Below are 17,394 nucleotides of genomic sequence, written 5' to 3' on the forward strand. Positions count from 1 at the left end.
AACGTTCAACTATATCAGTGAGACAAGACATAAAATGCATTATACAGAGTATGGAATGAATGTGTGTGTTATTTTTTCCGTTGCGGATGTACTCCTTATATCATTCAGAGTAATTCCATGGACTGCGAACGCGCTTTTTGTGTATCACGTGCTTCATGACGTTGTACACACACTTGCGCTTCCTTTTAGCTGTCATGGCCGAACAACGGCAAGCAGAAAACTCCAACACCGGAGAGCACTGACCTTTAATTTATTTTGCAGGTAAGTTCATTTCATACAATTGTTTTCCAATACGGATGTGAATACTGCGGACAGTTTTCATGAACAGTCACAGCAACCATTATAACTAGTGCTAAGCTAATCACAATCAGTCATTGAACACACAGACAGAGAGAGAGAGAGAGAACATGCTGCATGCAGGCTTTCAATTATAAATAATGAATTTATTACAAATCAAGTGGATGTAAAGTCGTGTATGTGGGTCATTTATATAGGAGAGAGAGACAAAATAAAACCATCAGTATATAACATGTAGAACGGCACCGTATCTAATTTACAGCTGTTTATCCACTGCCAGATGTGGGGAAGAGGATTTCTCATTCCCCAGGTGATAAACACTCTTCGCCTCACGTGGAGTCACAGGCATTTCTTCACCATGCAGCTGAAAACCAAGGAGTTCCAGTCATTATTCACTGATGGACTGAATGCTCTAGCAGGTAAAACTTCCCATAGAACATTTGTTTAACTGCTTAATAATACAATCAGTAATAACTTTACATAAAACATACAATCCGATATAATAATGCTATCTGATTTAATTAATCACTACCTTTTTTTATTTATTTATGTCTACTTGCATGCATCATTCATTCAATTATCTCTGGAAAACAGCTTTACCTCCTTGTCTCATGGTGTTTTAATATTCCATTAAGTATTTTAAATGTAATCATTTTTTACACATAAATTTCATCAAATGATAATGCATGTTGTGTTTGACCAGAGATTTTTCAGAAGCACCGGTTTGAGTTGAGGATTGCAGGGGGAGCTGTGCGGGACCTCCTGTCGGGACAACAACCTCAAGATGTGGATTTTGCTACTACCGCTACACCTGAGGAGATGAAACGAATGTTTCAAGCTGTAGGGATCCGAATGATCAACAACAAAGGAGAGAAGCATGGTACCATCACTGCCAGGGTGAGAGAGCATGTCCCACATGTCGTGCACTGTTCAGATGTCTTTTGATTTGCTTTTCAGTTTTCCTTTTGCCAAGTTAATTCAAGATGCATGAGGAAATCTCTGTTTTTGTGTTCAAATATTTGGTGTCTATTAGATAATTATTATTATTATTTTTTTTTTTGTGTAAAAATAAGTAAACATTCAGTGGTCCCCAACCCCCGGGCCGCAGACAGGCCATTGGTCAATTGGTACTGGGCCACACAGAAAGAATACATAAATTACATTATTTCCGTTTTATTTATCTGATTCTGAATGATGTTTTATTTTGGAAAATTACCGGATTCTCTCTGCCACATCTGTCTATGACTCACTTTTGATGCATGTTAAGATGCTTGCATAAGTCACATGTCTTACCTACATACACGTTTGACCTTCTTAAAGGGGCTGCTCCGGCCGCTAACACATTACCGCTAAATTAAAACCCCCAAGCGAGCAAAATGAACAAACAACAACACAGTGGATTCACGTTTATTATTATATTTAGAAAATAATAAATTTTTATGCCGGTTGTATCATTTCATTTTGTTGTATTTATCTGCCACACCTTAGAGACCGGTCTGTGAAAATATTGTCTGACATTAAACTGGTCCGTGGCACAAAAAAGGGTGGGGACCATTGCTTTAATTGACTCATTTACACTTGTTGCTGAGGTCAGGAATTTGAATGTTCAGTATAAGAATTTTAGAGAATTCGGGCCAGAATTGTTCACATCAAGAAATCAAAAATAAAAAAATCTGAATTATCTGTCCATATGTCAGAAACTTAAAGTAAAACCCCAAATTTATTCAAAATTATGTATCACCGTAGTTATTTTTTTAATATTAAGCGACATATCTTTATGTATTGGATGTTAATCTGCTGGTTCAACCCACATACAGCTGCATAACGAGAATTTTGAAGTGACCACTCTGCGTGTGGACGTACAGACAGATGGGAGACATGCTGAAGTAGAGTTCACAACAGACTGGCAGAAAGATGCTGAGCGCCGAGACCTCACAATTAACTCCATGTTTCTTGGTATTTATTATTTTGTGCCATATTGAATTGCAAATTTTTTTCAATCGCACCTTATCATCTTACTTGTACTTCAATCTTTTTTTAGGGCTGGATGGGACCTTGTATGATTATTTCCAAGGTTATGAGGATCTCCAGAACAAAAAAGTTCGCTTTGTTGGGAATAGTGCACTCAGGATTCAGGAGGACTACTTGCGAATTCTACGATATTTCAGGTGCGTTAGAAATTCATTTGGGGCAAACTGCACTCTCTTAATTTAAGTGTATTTCAATGATTTTGAATAGGGTATTATCGGTGTGCTTGTAAGCTGCTTTAGTATCAGATGCGATCAGTAATTGCTGTGTGTTTGCATGTGAAGCAGCACAATATGGTTAGAATACTGATGCAAAAGTGAAAAGTTTATATGGTTAAGCAGGTTAACAGAATCCAAATAATCATCAACAGCAAGTGATTAAGGATGCATATAGAGGAAATGTCTGTGACTTGTGACACAGCTTATGAGTCTGTGGTGCCCTTTACTAACTTTTTTCTGGTATTTTCATGAGCCAGTACAGGCCTTTGAATTAATAACAATGTTTTTGCTATTTTCTAATTCAATAAATTGTATTTGTATAACACTTTTAACAATGGACATTGTCCCAAAACAGCTTTACAGAATGAAATAGATTGCAAATATAAATTTTAGCCTCATAAATTAGTCCCTCTCATTTTATTCCTAATGAGCAAACCAGAGGCAACCTTGTCAAGGAAAAACTTCCAAGCCAAATGCATTGAAGTTGAAGTTGCATTGGACTATAGCATGTTAACTAATTGTTTATTTCACGTACCGTGTACATACTTATTACACTGTATATTTGGTGCAGGTTTTATGGGCGTGTGGCGTCCGAGCCAGGACAGCATGACTCGGACACTCTGGAGGCGATCCGGGACAATGCAAGTGGCCTGGCAGGAATCTCAGGGGAGAGAATCTGGGTGGAGCTAAAGAAGATGCTGGTGGGAAATCATGCGTCTCACCTGCTCGAGCTTATATATGAGCTAGATCTGACTCAGTACATAGGTCAGATATGCACACACAGTGGACCTTCATTAGAAATTTTATATACATGCAATGTGCATTTGGTTTCTATAAAATGTGGTCTAAATATAAGCCTAATTAAATGTTTTGCCTCTTATATAAAAGTTGTCCATTTAAAGAAGTTTTAATTGTTAATATGAATTAATCCTAATTTTTCTGGCTTGTGTTTGTTTCTTTTTCAGGTCTCCCAGCAGATGTATGTATTGAGGAGATGAAGCAGGTGTACCAGAGAACTCAGGGCTGCTCTCCTAAACCAATGACCGTGCTCTCAGCTCTGCTGCGTAGTCCAGAAGAGGTGGAAAGGCTGGATCTCAGGTTGAAGCTCTCTAGAGAGGAGAAGACTCTTGGTATATTTCTGGTGAAGCACAGGCGAGACCTTGTTAAGGGACAAGATGAGAAGGAAGGCCTGAAGCCATTCACTGATTTTATCATTGATGTAAGTATATTGGTTGATGTGGTGTTTTTGACAGAATACAGAAACTGCCACAGGGACATGGACCATAGTACATCACTACAAACCTAACTGATGATAAAAATGTCACTTTTCAAGATTTTTTTAATTTTTTAATTTTATTTATTTATTTATTTTTGGTTTAACCCCTACCAGATTTCAAGATTTGGCTAGAATAAAATATAAAACACCTGCAAATTAGGGTCATACTGTACAATCAGCAAACAATTTGGACATATTTTGTATTCAGTTGTGGAGCAATCTTTTACAGAACACCCTGAAGTGTGGCCAGTAAAACGGATTGCTCTGGTCCTGACTATTGTATGTAAAAACATTTCAACTTGGAAAGAAAGATGACTGGGTTAAGTTAGAAATTATATTAATTTAAAAGCTAGTGGGTTGAATTGAAAAGGAACTATAGAAATAAAAGGCCACAGAAATCTAGTATGATATTGCAATATATTTAATATATAAAATGCAGGATTAATTTAATTTGAATTATCAACATACAAATATGAAGTTTAATTTAAAGTATAATATAAAGGACAGTCATGTTGACAATATAAGATAATACAGATAGTATTCAGTTAAGCATTGCTTATTTGAGTAAAAACTTCAAATAAATAACAAGGGATAAATAATATAATAAATCCATGAAATTTCTTACATTTATTATATTTGTAGTCCCGAGAACCAGATACCCAGAGCAAGGTGCTGGAGCTCTTGAAATATCAGGGTGAGAAGAAGCTCCTGGCTGAACTGAGTCGCTGGGCCATTCCTCGTTTTCCTGTCAGCGGCCATGACCTGCGTCGCCTGGGAATCACCTCAGGCAAAGAGATCGGTACGACCCTGCAGGAGCTACGTGATGTCTGGAAGAAGAGTCGATATCGACTGACCAAAGAGGAACTCTTGAGTACTATCAGCACGTCCTAATATAAAACAAAGCAAACCACTGTGAGGTGGTCGTCTCAGCGGAGTGCTCTAAAACCTAAGTCTTAGAGGTCAGCAGCGGCACTGTGTTCTTACCTCCATATAAATTACAGCTAACAAGGAGGTGAGAAATATAGGGGAAAACTGGCAGTACATCGGGTAAGGAATGTGTTGGTTTGGTAATCTCCTACCTATCATAGCTGCATGAGAGCTAGGACTATTTGGTGATGATTTACCAATATACACAGTTTCAACAGGTACACTTCAAGGATTCATTTAACTCTGTTCTCTCTGTTACTTTAGCCATGCAAAATTTTTCTTTAACTACTTAATACTTTACTTATTAAGTAGTTTGCCATTTGTCCATTGTTAAGAATTCATGTAAATTTATAGACATAATTTACCATAGACAATATATTTTCAAGCTCATTTTTGTTTTCAAAATGTGCCCTTAATACAGTACAGTTAGGTTGCATCAGTTAAAAAGGTAAAGTTCAGCTAGCACTTAAAGAGAAAATGTTTGCTTTATGCACCTATGGTCACGAGTTCAATATTGAGGGCAAAAAAAGGTTGCAGGTCGTTATGTAACATATTGTAAAGCTGAAGTAAACAAAAATACAAACTAAAAAGATTTGTCTGTCATTTTTAATAGATTAAACTTAACCTTAAACATTAACCTTTTCAAATTATATATATATATATATATTCTTCTTTCGACTGCTCCCATTAGTGGTCGCCACAGCAGATCATTTGTCTCCATACCACTCTGTCCTCTACATCTGTCTCTTTTACACCAAATAATGTCTTCCCTCACCACATCCATAAACCTTTGGCCTTCCTCTTTATCTATTACCGATATACCCCATGTCCCTCCTCTGCACATGTCCAAACCATCTCAATCGGGCATCTCTTACTTTGTCCCCAAAACGTCCTACATGCGCTGTCCCTCTAATAAACTCATTTCTTATTCTCTCCATTCTCGTCACTCCCAATGAAAACCTCAACATCTTCAGCTCTGCTACCTCCATCTCCACCTCCTGTCTTTTACTCAATGCCACTGTCTCTAAATCATACAACATCGCAGGTCTCAGCACAGTCCTATAAACTTTCCCTTTAACTCTTACAGATACCCTTCTATCACAAATCACTCCTGCCACTTCTGCCATCTCTCCTAAACATCTCCATGCTTCTACTGGTATGTCATCTGGTCCAACCGACTTTCCACTCTACATCCTCTAAATCGCTGCTCTCACTTCCTCTTACTAATACTATCCACCTCCTGCTTTACCATCTCCACACCATCTAACTTTCTCTTTCTCTCATTTTCCTCATTCATCAGCTGCTCAAAATACTTCCTGTATCTTCTCAACACCCTATACCCACCAGACAACACACTTCCACCTCCAACCGTTATTGCTCTAACTTGCAGCACATCCTTCCCAGCTCGGTCCCTCTGCCTGGCCAATCGGTACAAATCCTTTTCTACTTCCTAAGTTTCCAACTTCTCATGCAGCTCCTCATGCTTTTTCCTTGATTTTCGCCACATCCCCCTTTAGCTGCTGCCGCCTTTTCTTGAACTCCTTTCTACTTTTCTCATCTGCCGATCCCAATTTTGTCTGTCTACCTTATCACTTTTGCAGTAGTTGCCCAATCATCCAGCACATCCTACAGATGTCCTACAGACCACCATCTGATGCTGTCTAGCTACACTGTCCCCTCCCAACACCGTACAGTCTCCAATCTCTTTCAGATTGCATCTCCTGCATATAATATAATCCACCTGTGTGCACCTTCCCTCACTCTTATACGTCACCCTATGATTATCCTTCTTTTTAAAATATGTATTTACCACTGCCTTTCCATCCTTTTAGCAAAATCTACCACCATCTGCCCTTCCACATTCCTCTCCTTAAGACCATATCTACCCATCACCACCTTATCACCTCTGTTTCCTTCACCAACATGGCCATTGAAATCTGCCCCAATCACCAATCTTTCATTCCTAGGTACACCTTCTACCACTCCGTCTAACTCACTCCAGAGGTTTTCCTTCTCCTCCAGGTCACAGCCCACTTGTGGAGCTTAGGCACTGATGACATTTATCATCACTTCCAGCTTTATATTTATATATATATATATATATATATAGTAATTTTTTTTATTACTACATTGTTTTTAATTAAATGCACAGTATGACCGTTGGAGTAGGAATTTGAATGTATGCGATTAATGGCATGGTAGTGACGAATGTAAAAATGGAGGCAGATGTAAAATAGAGTGTACAATAGACTTCATTTAAATCTATTTATTGGATATTCTGTGTGTTCAGTAATTTTAGGACCCACTGACATCACACATTATTCCCATCACCTTTTGGATGCTTTAATCTCCTGTAATTAATTTAGGTTCCAAGGAACTAAGGGGATTAAGACCTTCTTCATCTTTTTTTCAGCTGATTGCCATGTGCTTAAATGGCTACAATTCAGAAGACTGGCTTGACCAAAGCAAACGCTACCATTTAATTCCATTGACAACTCTAAGTGGATTTTTTTCTTGTAAATAGACAATTACTAAAGCACATATAGGCAGTTTACATCCACACTAAAGATAACATTTAGTTGCTGGTGCCATTTACTCCAGAAGTGTATATATATATTTTGTCTTGTATGGCTGTATATTATTTGCTGAAGAACATGTCAGTTTACTAAATAACCAACATAATAAGTCATAATCTCTTTTTGATGATGAATGGCAGACACCTTACTGTTTAGGCAGAAATAAGGTTGAGTGGATAGTTTTATTTTGTCCTCTACCACACTTTCCTCAGCTGATCTGTTTTTAGGCTGATAAATAAATCGTTATTTGTTTCTCATTTTATTTGCTGTGGCTCAAATTGGATCTGGTTTGTGCAAGATCCAGATGTTTAGAAAATCTAATTGCTTTCCTAGCAAGCATGATACTTGATTCTCTTTTAAAAAAAAATACAGACAGGACACTTGATTTTATGCGTAAAGGCAGAGCAGCATTAGCAGCACTGATATAGAGCGACAGGTGAATCAATATAGAGAAGAGGGTTATTACGTGTGCATTACGCAGAAGGTGTACTAAATCACGTTGAGGTGATGAAGCCTCTCTCCGTAACCCTGACACTTTAGTGGAAGGGGCGTGGTGGAGTGTGGTTCTGAAGGACAGCTCCATTTTATTTCCACACCATCAGAGACAACATATAAATAGCTTCTCGGACTTGCTCACAGCTCCTGCCTGCGTCTTCACTTCAAAGTGGTGAAGTCAACGTTTGGTGGACCTCTTTTGAAGTCTGCTTTTTTTTCTTCTTAAAATGGTTCAGAAGTTGTTATGAATTGAGTGAAGAGCACGCAAACTCGCAGCAAGTGTTTATAGTAGAAAATGTCAATTGTAAGCTCAAACCTCAGCAATGTGAGCCTGAAGCAGCAAGTCCTGGTCGACCAGCCACGAGATGAGAGATTAGCTCGGCTTGAGATCGGTATGCTCAGTGTGATCTTCCTGAGCGCCACTGCTCTGAATCTCGGGCTCTTGCTTGTGCTCTTGAGGAGACGCGGCTCAATGTCCCGCATGCGCGTATTCGTTTTGCACCTGTGCTTGGCCGATCTCACCGTAGCCTTCTTTCAAGTGTGTCCACAGCTCCTGTGGGACATTACGGACCGCTTTGTAGGTCCAGACCTGGTGTGCCGACTGGTCAAGTACCTCCAGGTGGTCGGCATGTTCGCCTCTACTTACATGATTGTGGTGATGACGGTAGATCGCTACCAAGCCGTGTGTAAGCCCATGGCCACGCTGCAGAGGAGGAGAGCGCACTGGAACTTCCCGGTGTGCATCGCTTGGGCAGTGTCGCTCGTGGGCGCCCTGCCGCAGATTTTCATTTTCTCCCGCGTTCAGGTGGCACCGGAAGTCTACGACTGCTGGGCACAGTTCGTTCAGCCGTGGGGACTCAAAGCCTACGTGACATGGACAACTTTGGTCATATTCGCGCTGCCTGTGCTGACCGTGATCGCGTGCCAGGTGTGCATTTGCCGTGCCGTGCAGATCAGCCTGCACATGAAGACGCACCGAGAGAGCGGCACTAACGCCAGCAGTGTGCTCGGGCTTTCCAAAGCTCGCATCAAGACCGCCAAGATGACCGTCGTGATAGTCCTCGTTTACGTGGTTTGCTGGGCGCCTTTCTTCACCGTGCAGCTGTGGTCAGTGTGGGACGACAACGCTCCGACTGAATGTGAGTGTAAAGAAAACTGATAAATCACATTGGAAGAAGCTTAGGGATAACTATTACAAATCCTGCTTTTGACCTATAACCCCATATTTTAACTGTCATATCTGCACTCACAATAGATAATAGAAAGGGTTCTTCTAAGCATCACTAAATCAAAGGATCTAACATCTTTTGCAGCCAATAAATACCACGGTTTACCAGTTAAAAAATATATATAATATTAGAATTAAATGCTGCTTATTTATTAGAACCATGGAGCATTTATTTTTCTGAATCTACCGACAAAATATAATTATCATTAGATCCACACTGACATTATTTTCAAAGGATTGGACTAAAACAATTCATTTTAAGAGGTCATGAGTAAAAGGTTATTTTTTGGTTATTGGACTTTTGACATACAAATTGACTTTAGTGAAAATGAAAATGTTTAGCTTTTTATCTGTTATTGCTTCTCCCAGGTAAGTAACTAAAGAACCTGAGTGTAGATGGTATTATTAAAAGTGGTCCAAGTGGAAAAATAAACGTGTCATCCTTATTGCAATCCTGAGATAAAATCAAATAGTCATTATTCTGGTTTACTTGTATTACCATTCTGACCACATATTGTTTCCTTTGCAGCTGCAACTTTCACCATCCTTATGCTTCTTGCAAGTCTGAACAGCTGTGCCAACCCCTGCATCTACCTTATTTTTTGTGGTCCAGTACCCAAGCAACTGTTGGCATTCATCTGTAAGGGTCACAGTGAAAGTAAAGGGTCTGTACCAGAAGATGCCACTGTAGTCAGTTCTGTGTACCTAAGCTTAAAGAGTTTCTCTTAGATAAATGCCCTGTTTGCACACCTATCTTGGTGGCTAGTATTTTTCCACTAAATTACTTCAGGGTACACCTACAACTTTCACTCTTACAGTCCCATTCCACTCACATCTTACACAATCCAGGATGGACTATGTACTACTTAAATAATATAAAATTAGAATAAGATTATGCCTGTTTATTTGAGCCATGAAACGTTGATTTTTCTGAATCTACTGACAGAACATAATTGTCCTGGAATCAAATGGTTACCTAAAACGCAAATAACTCTTTGTATATTCAATGAATTTGAAAGCAACTCCATTTAAAAGTCTCTGTATGCTTCCAAGAGTGCATTACAGTTGCTGATACAACCATCACCTCCCCCACCTCCCTATTACTCTATATAATACTGGATATTAGTTACACAATATGACATAAGCTATGTATATATCCCATTGAACATTTATGATCATAGTCATAATGTTTATAGACGTTTATGGGCATAATTGATCTTTTCTTGTGATAATTAATGTAAATTTTTTATGGCATTTAGTTTGCTTCAGTTGATTTTACCTAGACTACTGTGTATTTGAGAATTGTACAGAATTGAAAATAGCAGCATAAAAATGTCAATAATTTAAAATACAATACATTCATATAGAAACATTGATGTTGAATTTTCTAAAAGTGTTACTATGGCAAATGTTGATTCTATTGTATATTTTGCTTATATATTTCTTTTTAAGTGTTAATTAAGTGTTTCTGTGTATCACTATACAGCGTTTAATAAACATAAATTAATAATAAAAATTGTGCAGGAGTTCTTACACACATTCCAAGAATCTTTGTGTTCCCAAATGCCCTCGCACACTTCTAAAATCTATACAAAAAATTTCCACTAAGTAAAAAAAGGATTTAAACGCACTCACTAACAACATAAATAAGAACATGTGTATGATAATTTGTTAGAATTTTTAATTAGCTAATCAAGTGGCAGCATAATCAAACACCAGAATGAGCAAAGTCTAATTGATTTGGCATAGTAAGCAATGCCAAATGGGCTATTATTTCCATCCTAATATTTAAAAAATGTATAATGCCCTGGGATTTTTTTTACACACAACTGTGTCTTGAGGTTACACAGAATGAAGGAAGAAATCTAGTTAGGGGTGGTAAGGCATTGTTGCTGAGAGAAGTCAGAGGAGAATGGGCAGACTGGTTTTAGGTGACAGCAATGCTACAGCAACTCAGTAACCACTCTTTTCTTTTTTTGCTAATCATGAACAAAATGTATGTATTTATTTGTGTCTGTATTTGTGTCTGATACAGGATTCTAGCAGCTCAACAGTCCTGGGGCTTCTTTGTTTTGTTTTTCCTTTTATGAAGCGGCAAATGTTTTTAATTGCTTAAAGGTCTGGACTGCAGACAACCAGACCTGAATTCTTGTATGTTGAAGCCATGCTGTTTTAGTAAATGTAGTATGCAATTTATATTGTCTTGTTGAAATAGTCTTCCTAAAGGAAAGGAATGTATGGGAGAAGTAATTGCTCTAACACTTAGCATTGATGGTGTTTTTTCCAGTTGTGAAATCTGCACATTCATTCAGTAATGAAGAATGATTAATTAGGAACATTATTCTAAAATTGTTCCACAGTTTGTAGATTGTAGATTTTTAGATTTTCACTTACTTTTCCAGGCTTTTGTTACCCCCAACCCAAGTTTTTTAAAACTTGATTTTTTTAAATGTATTACTCTCTTTTCCTTTTGTTTGTTTGTTTGTTTGTTTGTTTGTTTGTTTGTTTCTTTCTTTCTTTCTTTCTTTCTTTCTTTCTTTCTTTCTTTCTTTCTTTCTTTCTTTCTTTCTTTCTTTCTTTCTTTCTTTCTTTCTTTCTTTATTAAATGGTACACTACCTTGTTTGCACATTTGATGTGTTTTCTATGTTCTATTGTAAATGTATACATTTAAAATATGGGTTTGTGGGATTTGCAAATCACTGCATTCTTTTATTATTTACATTTTCCCCAATTTTTTTAGAATTGCAGTTGTAAGACTGAGAGGGATTGAAAGAAATACAGAGAGCATGGAAGTAAGAAGCTATGCAATAATTGCTTATATTGCTTATTTATTTCTTAGCTCTCAATTATTAGTTAGCATTTCTTTACATACATGTGATCAAATGTACATATTTTGCACTTCGGGTCTGTAACTTTGATGTACACTCAGGTGTAATCTGACATTTTTAGCAATACTTCTGAATTTATGCTACTTTTTTTTTTTATCCTATTTTTTTGGTCCCTAGTGAGATCAACCTCTTATTAACCTTTTCCTTCCTTCATTATATTTTTATTGCTACATATAACTGTGCTGTTTAATAGAATATGTAACCTAGCAAGCATAATGTGTATCTGCAAGATATAACTTGATATTTTTTTTTTATTCAGAAGAATCAATTATTCAAAATGACACAAAAAAGATAATGGTTTTAAAAGTGAAGTAAATCGAACATTAATTAATGTGCACCACTCTGCTATAGATCAGTCAACACACAATTACATTAATGCTCCATAACAGATCTATAAATGTCTTGTGCCAAAATGCATTCATTCAACTGAAGCATTCTAAAAAAAAAATGCACCTTTCATCTCAGCTAAAAATTGACTACTTGGCTTTTATGTTTTATCCCACACCAGGCTGAATGATCAGAAAAGCTTTAATGTTGTGTGGACAGCTTTCACACTGGCTCTCAGTGACTCTGTTGATTACAAAATCAATTGCCAATGGGTTTAATCACTATTCCAAGAAAACAGACCTGCTGGGGCTTATTTATCTGTGCAGAGTGTGAAAGTGGTGTGCAAAAAAAGAGAGCGGAAGTAGGCTAGAAAATCGAACTAGTCATTATTCCTATCCACGAGTGTTCATTTGAGACTTTGGGCACGTGTTTTTGTAGATGAACACACTTTCAAGATTTTGGTTTAACTGTTAAAAATGCAGGTCATGTCATTTGATGGCCATGTGAAAATTACATATAGAGCTCAGACAATTGTGTTAATAGAATGCATGCTGTTTTGCCTCTAACATTGCCAATTAGTAACGTAACAGTGGCTGAGGGAGGAAATGAAAAATAAATTTACTCTTTTAATTATATAAGCTTAGTGCAAGCTCATGCATGTGCATGTGTTCTACCAGTTAGTATTATTAGCAGGAGCCAGAGAGTGCTTTGATTCACATCACGCTGTACCACCATGTGAGAGTTTTTCATTAGCATGCATTAACAGCATTCTCTATTTGCAAGAGGGGTGTGAACCCAGACCATTTGTTTGGCTTCAACATGATTTTACAGATAAAAATATGTTGTATAGTTCAAGTTGCTCTTCAAACAAAAGAAATTTATTTTCAGATATGGCCATTTGCATTTACATTTTGACCAGCCTCTACCAAAGCCGTGCTATTTCACTAAAGCGCATTTATGTGCTACAAAACCATCTTTTACCAATAGTGTTTGTTAGTTTTAAAAAAAAAAGAGCCAGCTCCAGAAAAAAATATGGCTGATAGAAAAGGTGTCATACTTTTCTGTCACTGAATTAAAAACTGAAATAAATGGAAAACAACATTATTTAATATTACTATATATACAGGAACAACATATCTACAGGAACCTCTATGAAAAAGCTTCCAAAGCTCCTCACAGTCTAATAATCATAAAAAAAACATATTGTTATTTAACAAAGAAAACTAAGAAGACATCAAATTAGCATGCTTAGAAGGACTTGAGTGTCAGCGCTATGTATAGGCAGAAGTGCATAAGAGGGTAATCGTTTTGGCAGACGACAAGCAGAAAGTTTTTTGCCTTATTAATTTCAAGAGAGAGAAAATGTGTAAATAGCAACAGTGATAGAAAAAAAATAATCATTGATATTTCACAATTTGTGTAACCACAAATGGTTCTGAATCATTGTAAAAGTGTTGTAGTACAGTAAGTCTGTCTATCTATCTATCTATCTATCTGTCTGTCTGTCTGTCTGTCTGTCTGTCTGTCTGTCTGTCTGTCTGTCTGTCTATCTATCTATCTATCTATCTATCTATCTATCTATCTATCTATCTATCTATCTATCTATCTATCTATCTATCTATCTATCTATCTATCTATCTATCTATCTATCATCTATCTATCTATCTTGTGTTTTATGAGCCTAATAACAATCCAGAGATCTTTCTCCTTTATAAGGAAGACAGTGGTGACAAAATCTCCATTTATTTCTTGCACTCTGACAAAGTACATTGATTTTGTTCTACATGTAAAGGACAAATAGTTGCCATCATTTTGTCTGTCTGTCTGTTCTTCCTCTATCCCTGTTTGGAGTGACAGAGGACATTGCAGCATCTTTGCAAGGATTAAAAGTTTAAATAAATAAATAAATAGATAGATAGATAGATAGATAGATGAATAGATAGATAGATAGATAGATAGATAGATAGATAGATAGATAGATAGATAGATAGATACAACTTTATTGTCATTGCATAGTACAGGTACACAGCAACGAAATGCAGTTTGACATCTACCAGAAGAAGCATATGTACAGTGAATAAATATAAGGCAGTAACAGTGCAGAGATGTGTGGACATCACTAAGAAGTACAGGAATGGTTCTTAAGGCTATGGCATTGAAGAATAATTAGCTAGTCGAATAAACAGTCTACTATATACAAATATATATATATATATATATATACACAAGTTATATACACAAATGAATGAAATGTTGAGCAGAATATACAGTAATGATATAAAAATACATAGATAAAAATAGTGCAGATGTAATGAGTAATAGAAAAGTATGTAATATGTACATGTATAGTACAGAGGTTATATACAGTCTTTTGTTTGTGTTTGTTTTGTAGTGATTAGCGGTGTAGTGTAGAGTTCAGTAGTGTGATGGTGGATGGAAAAAAGCTGTGAGAATAATGAGAATATGATTCATATTCTCATATGAAATGAGAATAAGTCTACATAAAAATAAAGCTACATATGTAAATTACAGTTTTTCTCAGTCGCTTTGGAGCATTTCTCATATCAGAAATGAAATTCTCAAAAATCAAAAGAAGATTCCAGAGACATAGACACATTTCAGATGAAATTAGAGCCGCTATTGTGGACCATGTTGTCAGTCATGGCCAATGGTTAATGGCTGAGGCATTGTCGGAGGGTACAGCCAAATATTGGGAGATCAACTCGAATCAAATTAAATCAAATAAAATTTTATTTGTTATATACACATACATACAGAGTACGACATGCAGTGAAATGCTTTTTAAGACTGTCCAGCATTGAAAAAAATAGAATTAAGGATAAAAATAAAACAAACAAAAAATGTAGATAAATAAAAAGTATAAACTATATAAAATATATGAAAATATATGTATATATATATATGAATGAGTTTAAATGAAAGTGATTTCGTGATTGTCCTTAAAGTGTCCATGTGCAGTATGGTGTGATATAAAGTGGCACTGTGCTGTGCAAGTCGAGTTAAAGTGTCATAGTGCAAACAAAGTTGTACAGAAATAAGTGACGATGGAGAGGTCTTCAATAATTCAAAAACTGTCTTCAATAATTCAAACATTTCGTAGAAAGAACAGGTACGTAATCCACCAGTGTGGACTGTGCTGTTATAGTTTGTATATACATTCTGTAATACATCTAAGTATAAATGTATTGCATTAGTGGATTTCTTCCACACAGGACTGCAGGATTACCTTATAGGGGTGGCAGAGGACCCCTTTTTACACCCCAACAAGAGGAGGCTATTTGCACCATGGTCCGAGCAAACAATGCTCTGATCTGTTTCTATGAATTAAATATTTTGCTTGATGGCTACATCTGGTGGAAATTTTGTCTCAATAGCCCACTTAGAAATCCCCTTACTGATAAAATGCTGATGTGTCAAATACTTATTTTCCCCGCTGTACATTTGCTATAGCTGTAGGAAAAAAAACATGCAATATGTGTACATTTAATATAACTGTGAAATCTTGTGAAATGTTGTAGCATATAATTGGAATTTGAGTCAAGTGAACCACCTTACAACTTTATATATGTGGATGAGGCTGGCTTCAATCTGAGCAAAAGCAGAACATGTAGTCGAAATGTCATCGGCCACAAAGCTACTGTTCATTTGCCAGGCTAGCGGGGAGGAAATATCACTATGTGTGCTGTTATGTCAGAGCAGGGTGTGCTATCTCATATTCCCCTTTTAGGCCCATACAACACACAGCATCTCCTCACTTTCTTAGAGACCCTCTATAGGGCTTTCATCCCTGATGATGAGAGGGTTCATCCATTTCGAGATGATTTGCCAAAGTATGTGATACTTTGTGATAATGTGAGTTTCCATCACTCAAACACCACCAGGCAATGGTTTCTGACCCATAACAGGATGCTGATGCAATTTCTCCCACCCTATTCCCCATTCCTCAACCCAATTGAGGAGTTCTATTCAGCATGGTGGTGGAAGGTCTATGAGTGCCAGACACTTCATTAGATGACCCTAATGGCTGCCATGGATGCAGCATGTGAGTTTTCCACGCTGTATTGCAAGTGATGATATCTGTTGTGATGTGGATGAAAATCTGTGGCCCGACAGACTGGGAAGTCAGAGGGTATAGGCTATATATATATCTATATATCTATATATCTATCTATCTATCTATATCTATATATATATATGGTATATATATTGGATTCGACCATTTCTGTCCACACAGGCTGCCCAGGTGCTTGTTCAGTCTCTTGCGATTTCAAGACTTGACTACTGCAACTCTCTGCTGGCAGGTCTTCCCCTAAACGCTATCTGTCCACTGCAAATGATCCAAAACACAGCTGCACAGCTTGTGTTCAATCTGCCCAACTTCTCCCACACCACCCCACTGCTACGCTCCCTTCACTGGCTTTCAGTAGCTGCACGTATCAGATTCAAAACACTGATGCTTGCCTACAAGGCCAAAAATGGACCAGCACCATCTTACCTCAGTGACCTCATCACATCTCGCACTGCACCACGCTGTCTAAGATCCTCCAGCACTGCTCGACTGGTACCACCTTCTCTCAGAATGAGAGGTAAGTACACTTCAAGGCTCTTCTCTGTTCTGACACCAAGGTGGTGGAATGAACTTCCCCTAGATGTCCGTACAGCGGAGTCCCTGACTATCTTCAAGTGACGACTGAAGACCTACCTCTTCCTGAAACACTTACATTTGCACATTCCAAGTTTGTAAAATTCTAGGGTTATATTTATATTAAGTTTGTAATCTGGCGTACCAGTGTAGATTTATTCATTACTAGAGATTTAAAGCACTTTTGTACGTCGCTCTGGATAAGGGCGTCTGCTAAATGGCGCAAATGTAAATGTAAATGTATAGACAGTTCGCACTGTATAGTGCGGCATGCACAGTTCTGCCTAAGAAGTGTTTCCTATGTTTACCTTTTTGAATTTTAATCTTTGTCTTTTATTTTCTATCACAATGACTTTATATTGTATTTTTTTGTCAGTCCACTAGTAAAGAACAAAAAAAATGTGAATCCTGTCTGGTCTCTTACAGTCAATATCCAACATACAGTAATGTGTAAATTTGTGCTGTTGAAA

General features: G+C 37.2%; 2 protein-coding genes across 3 annotated transcripts; both read left to right on the forward strand.

Moving 5' to 3' along the window:
* The first annotated feature begins 112 nt into the window (after window positions 1-112).
* On the forward strand, window positions 113-5,336 carry trnt1 (tRNA nucleotidyl transferase, CCA-adding, 1). Of its 2 annotated transcripts, none has more exons than XM_046857037.1 (8): window positions 113-261; window positions 578-716; window positions 1,001-1,194; window positions 2,115-2,253; window positions 2,339-2,465; window positions 3,115-3,308; window positions 3,509-3,762; window positions 4,462-5,336. In XM_046857037.1, the coding sequence occupies exons 2-8, from the start codon at window positions 578-580 to the stop codon at window positions 4,708-4,710; spliced, it is 1,296 nt and encodes a 431-aa protein (XP_046712993.1). In that variant the 5' UTR covers window positions 113-261; the 3' UTR covers window positions 4,711-5,336. The 2 variants fall into 2 exon arrangements, with proteins under 2 accessions (XP_046712993.1, XP_046713000.1); XM_046857044.1 differs by having other exon boundaries at window positions 147-261; window positions 560-716.
* Window positions 5,337-6,929: 1,593 nt separating this feature from the next.
* avpr2b.1 (arginine vasopressin receptor 2b, tandem duplicate, 1) lies at window positions 6,930-10,530 on the forward strand. The gene is made up of 2 exons (XM_046856844.1): window positions 6,930-8,956; window positions 9,575-10,530. Exons 1-2 carry the CDS (start codon window positions 8,113-8,115, stop codon window positions 9,772-9,774), a joined length of 1,044 nt encoding a protein of 347 aa, XP_046712800.1. The 5' UTR covers window positions 6,930-8,112; the 3' UTR covers window positions 9,775-10,530.
* Window positions 10,531-17,394: the final 6,864 nt, after the last annotated feature.

The sequence above is a fragment of the Silurus meridionalis genome, chromosome 1, assembly GCF_014805685.1.
Source record: "Silurus meridionalis isolate SWU-2019-XX chromosome 1, ASM1480568v1, whole genome shotgun sequence".
Taxonomy (NCBI): domain Eukaryota; kingdom Metazoa; phylum Chordata; class Actinopteri; order Siluriformes; family Siluridae; genus Silurus; species Silurus meridionalis.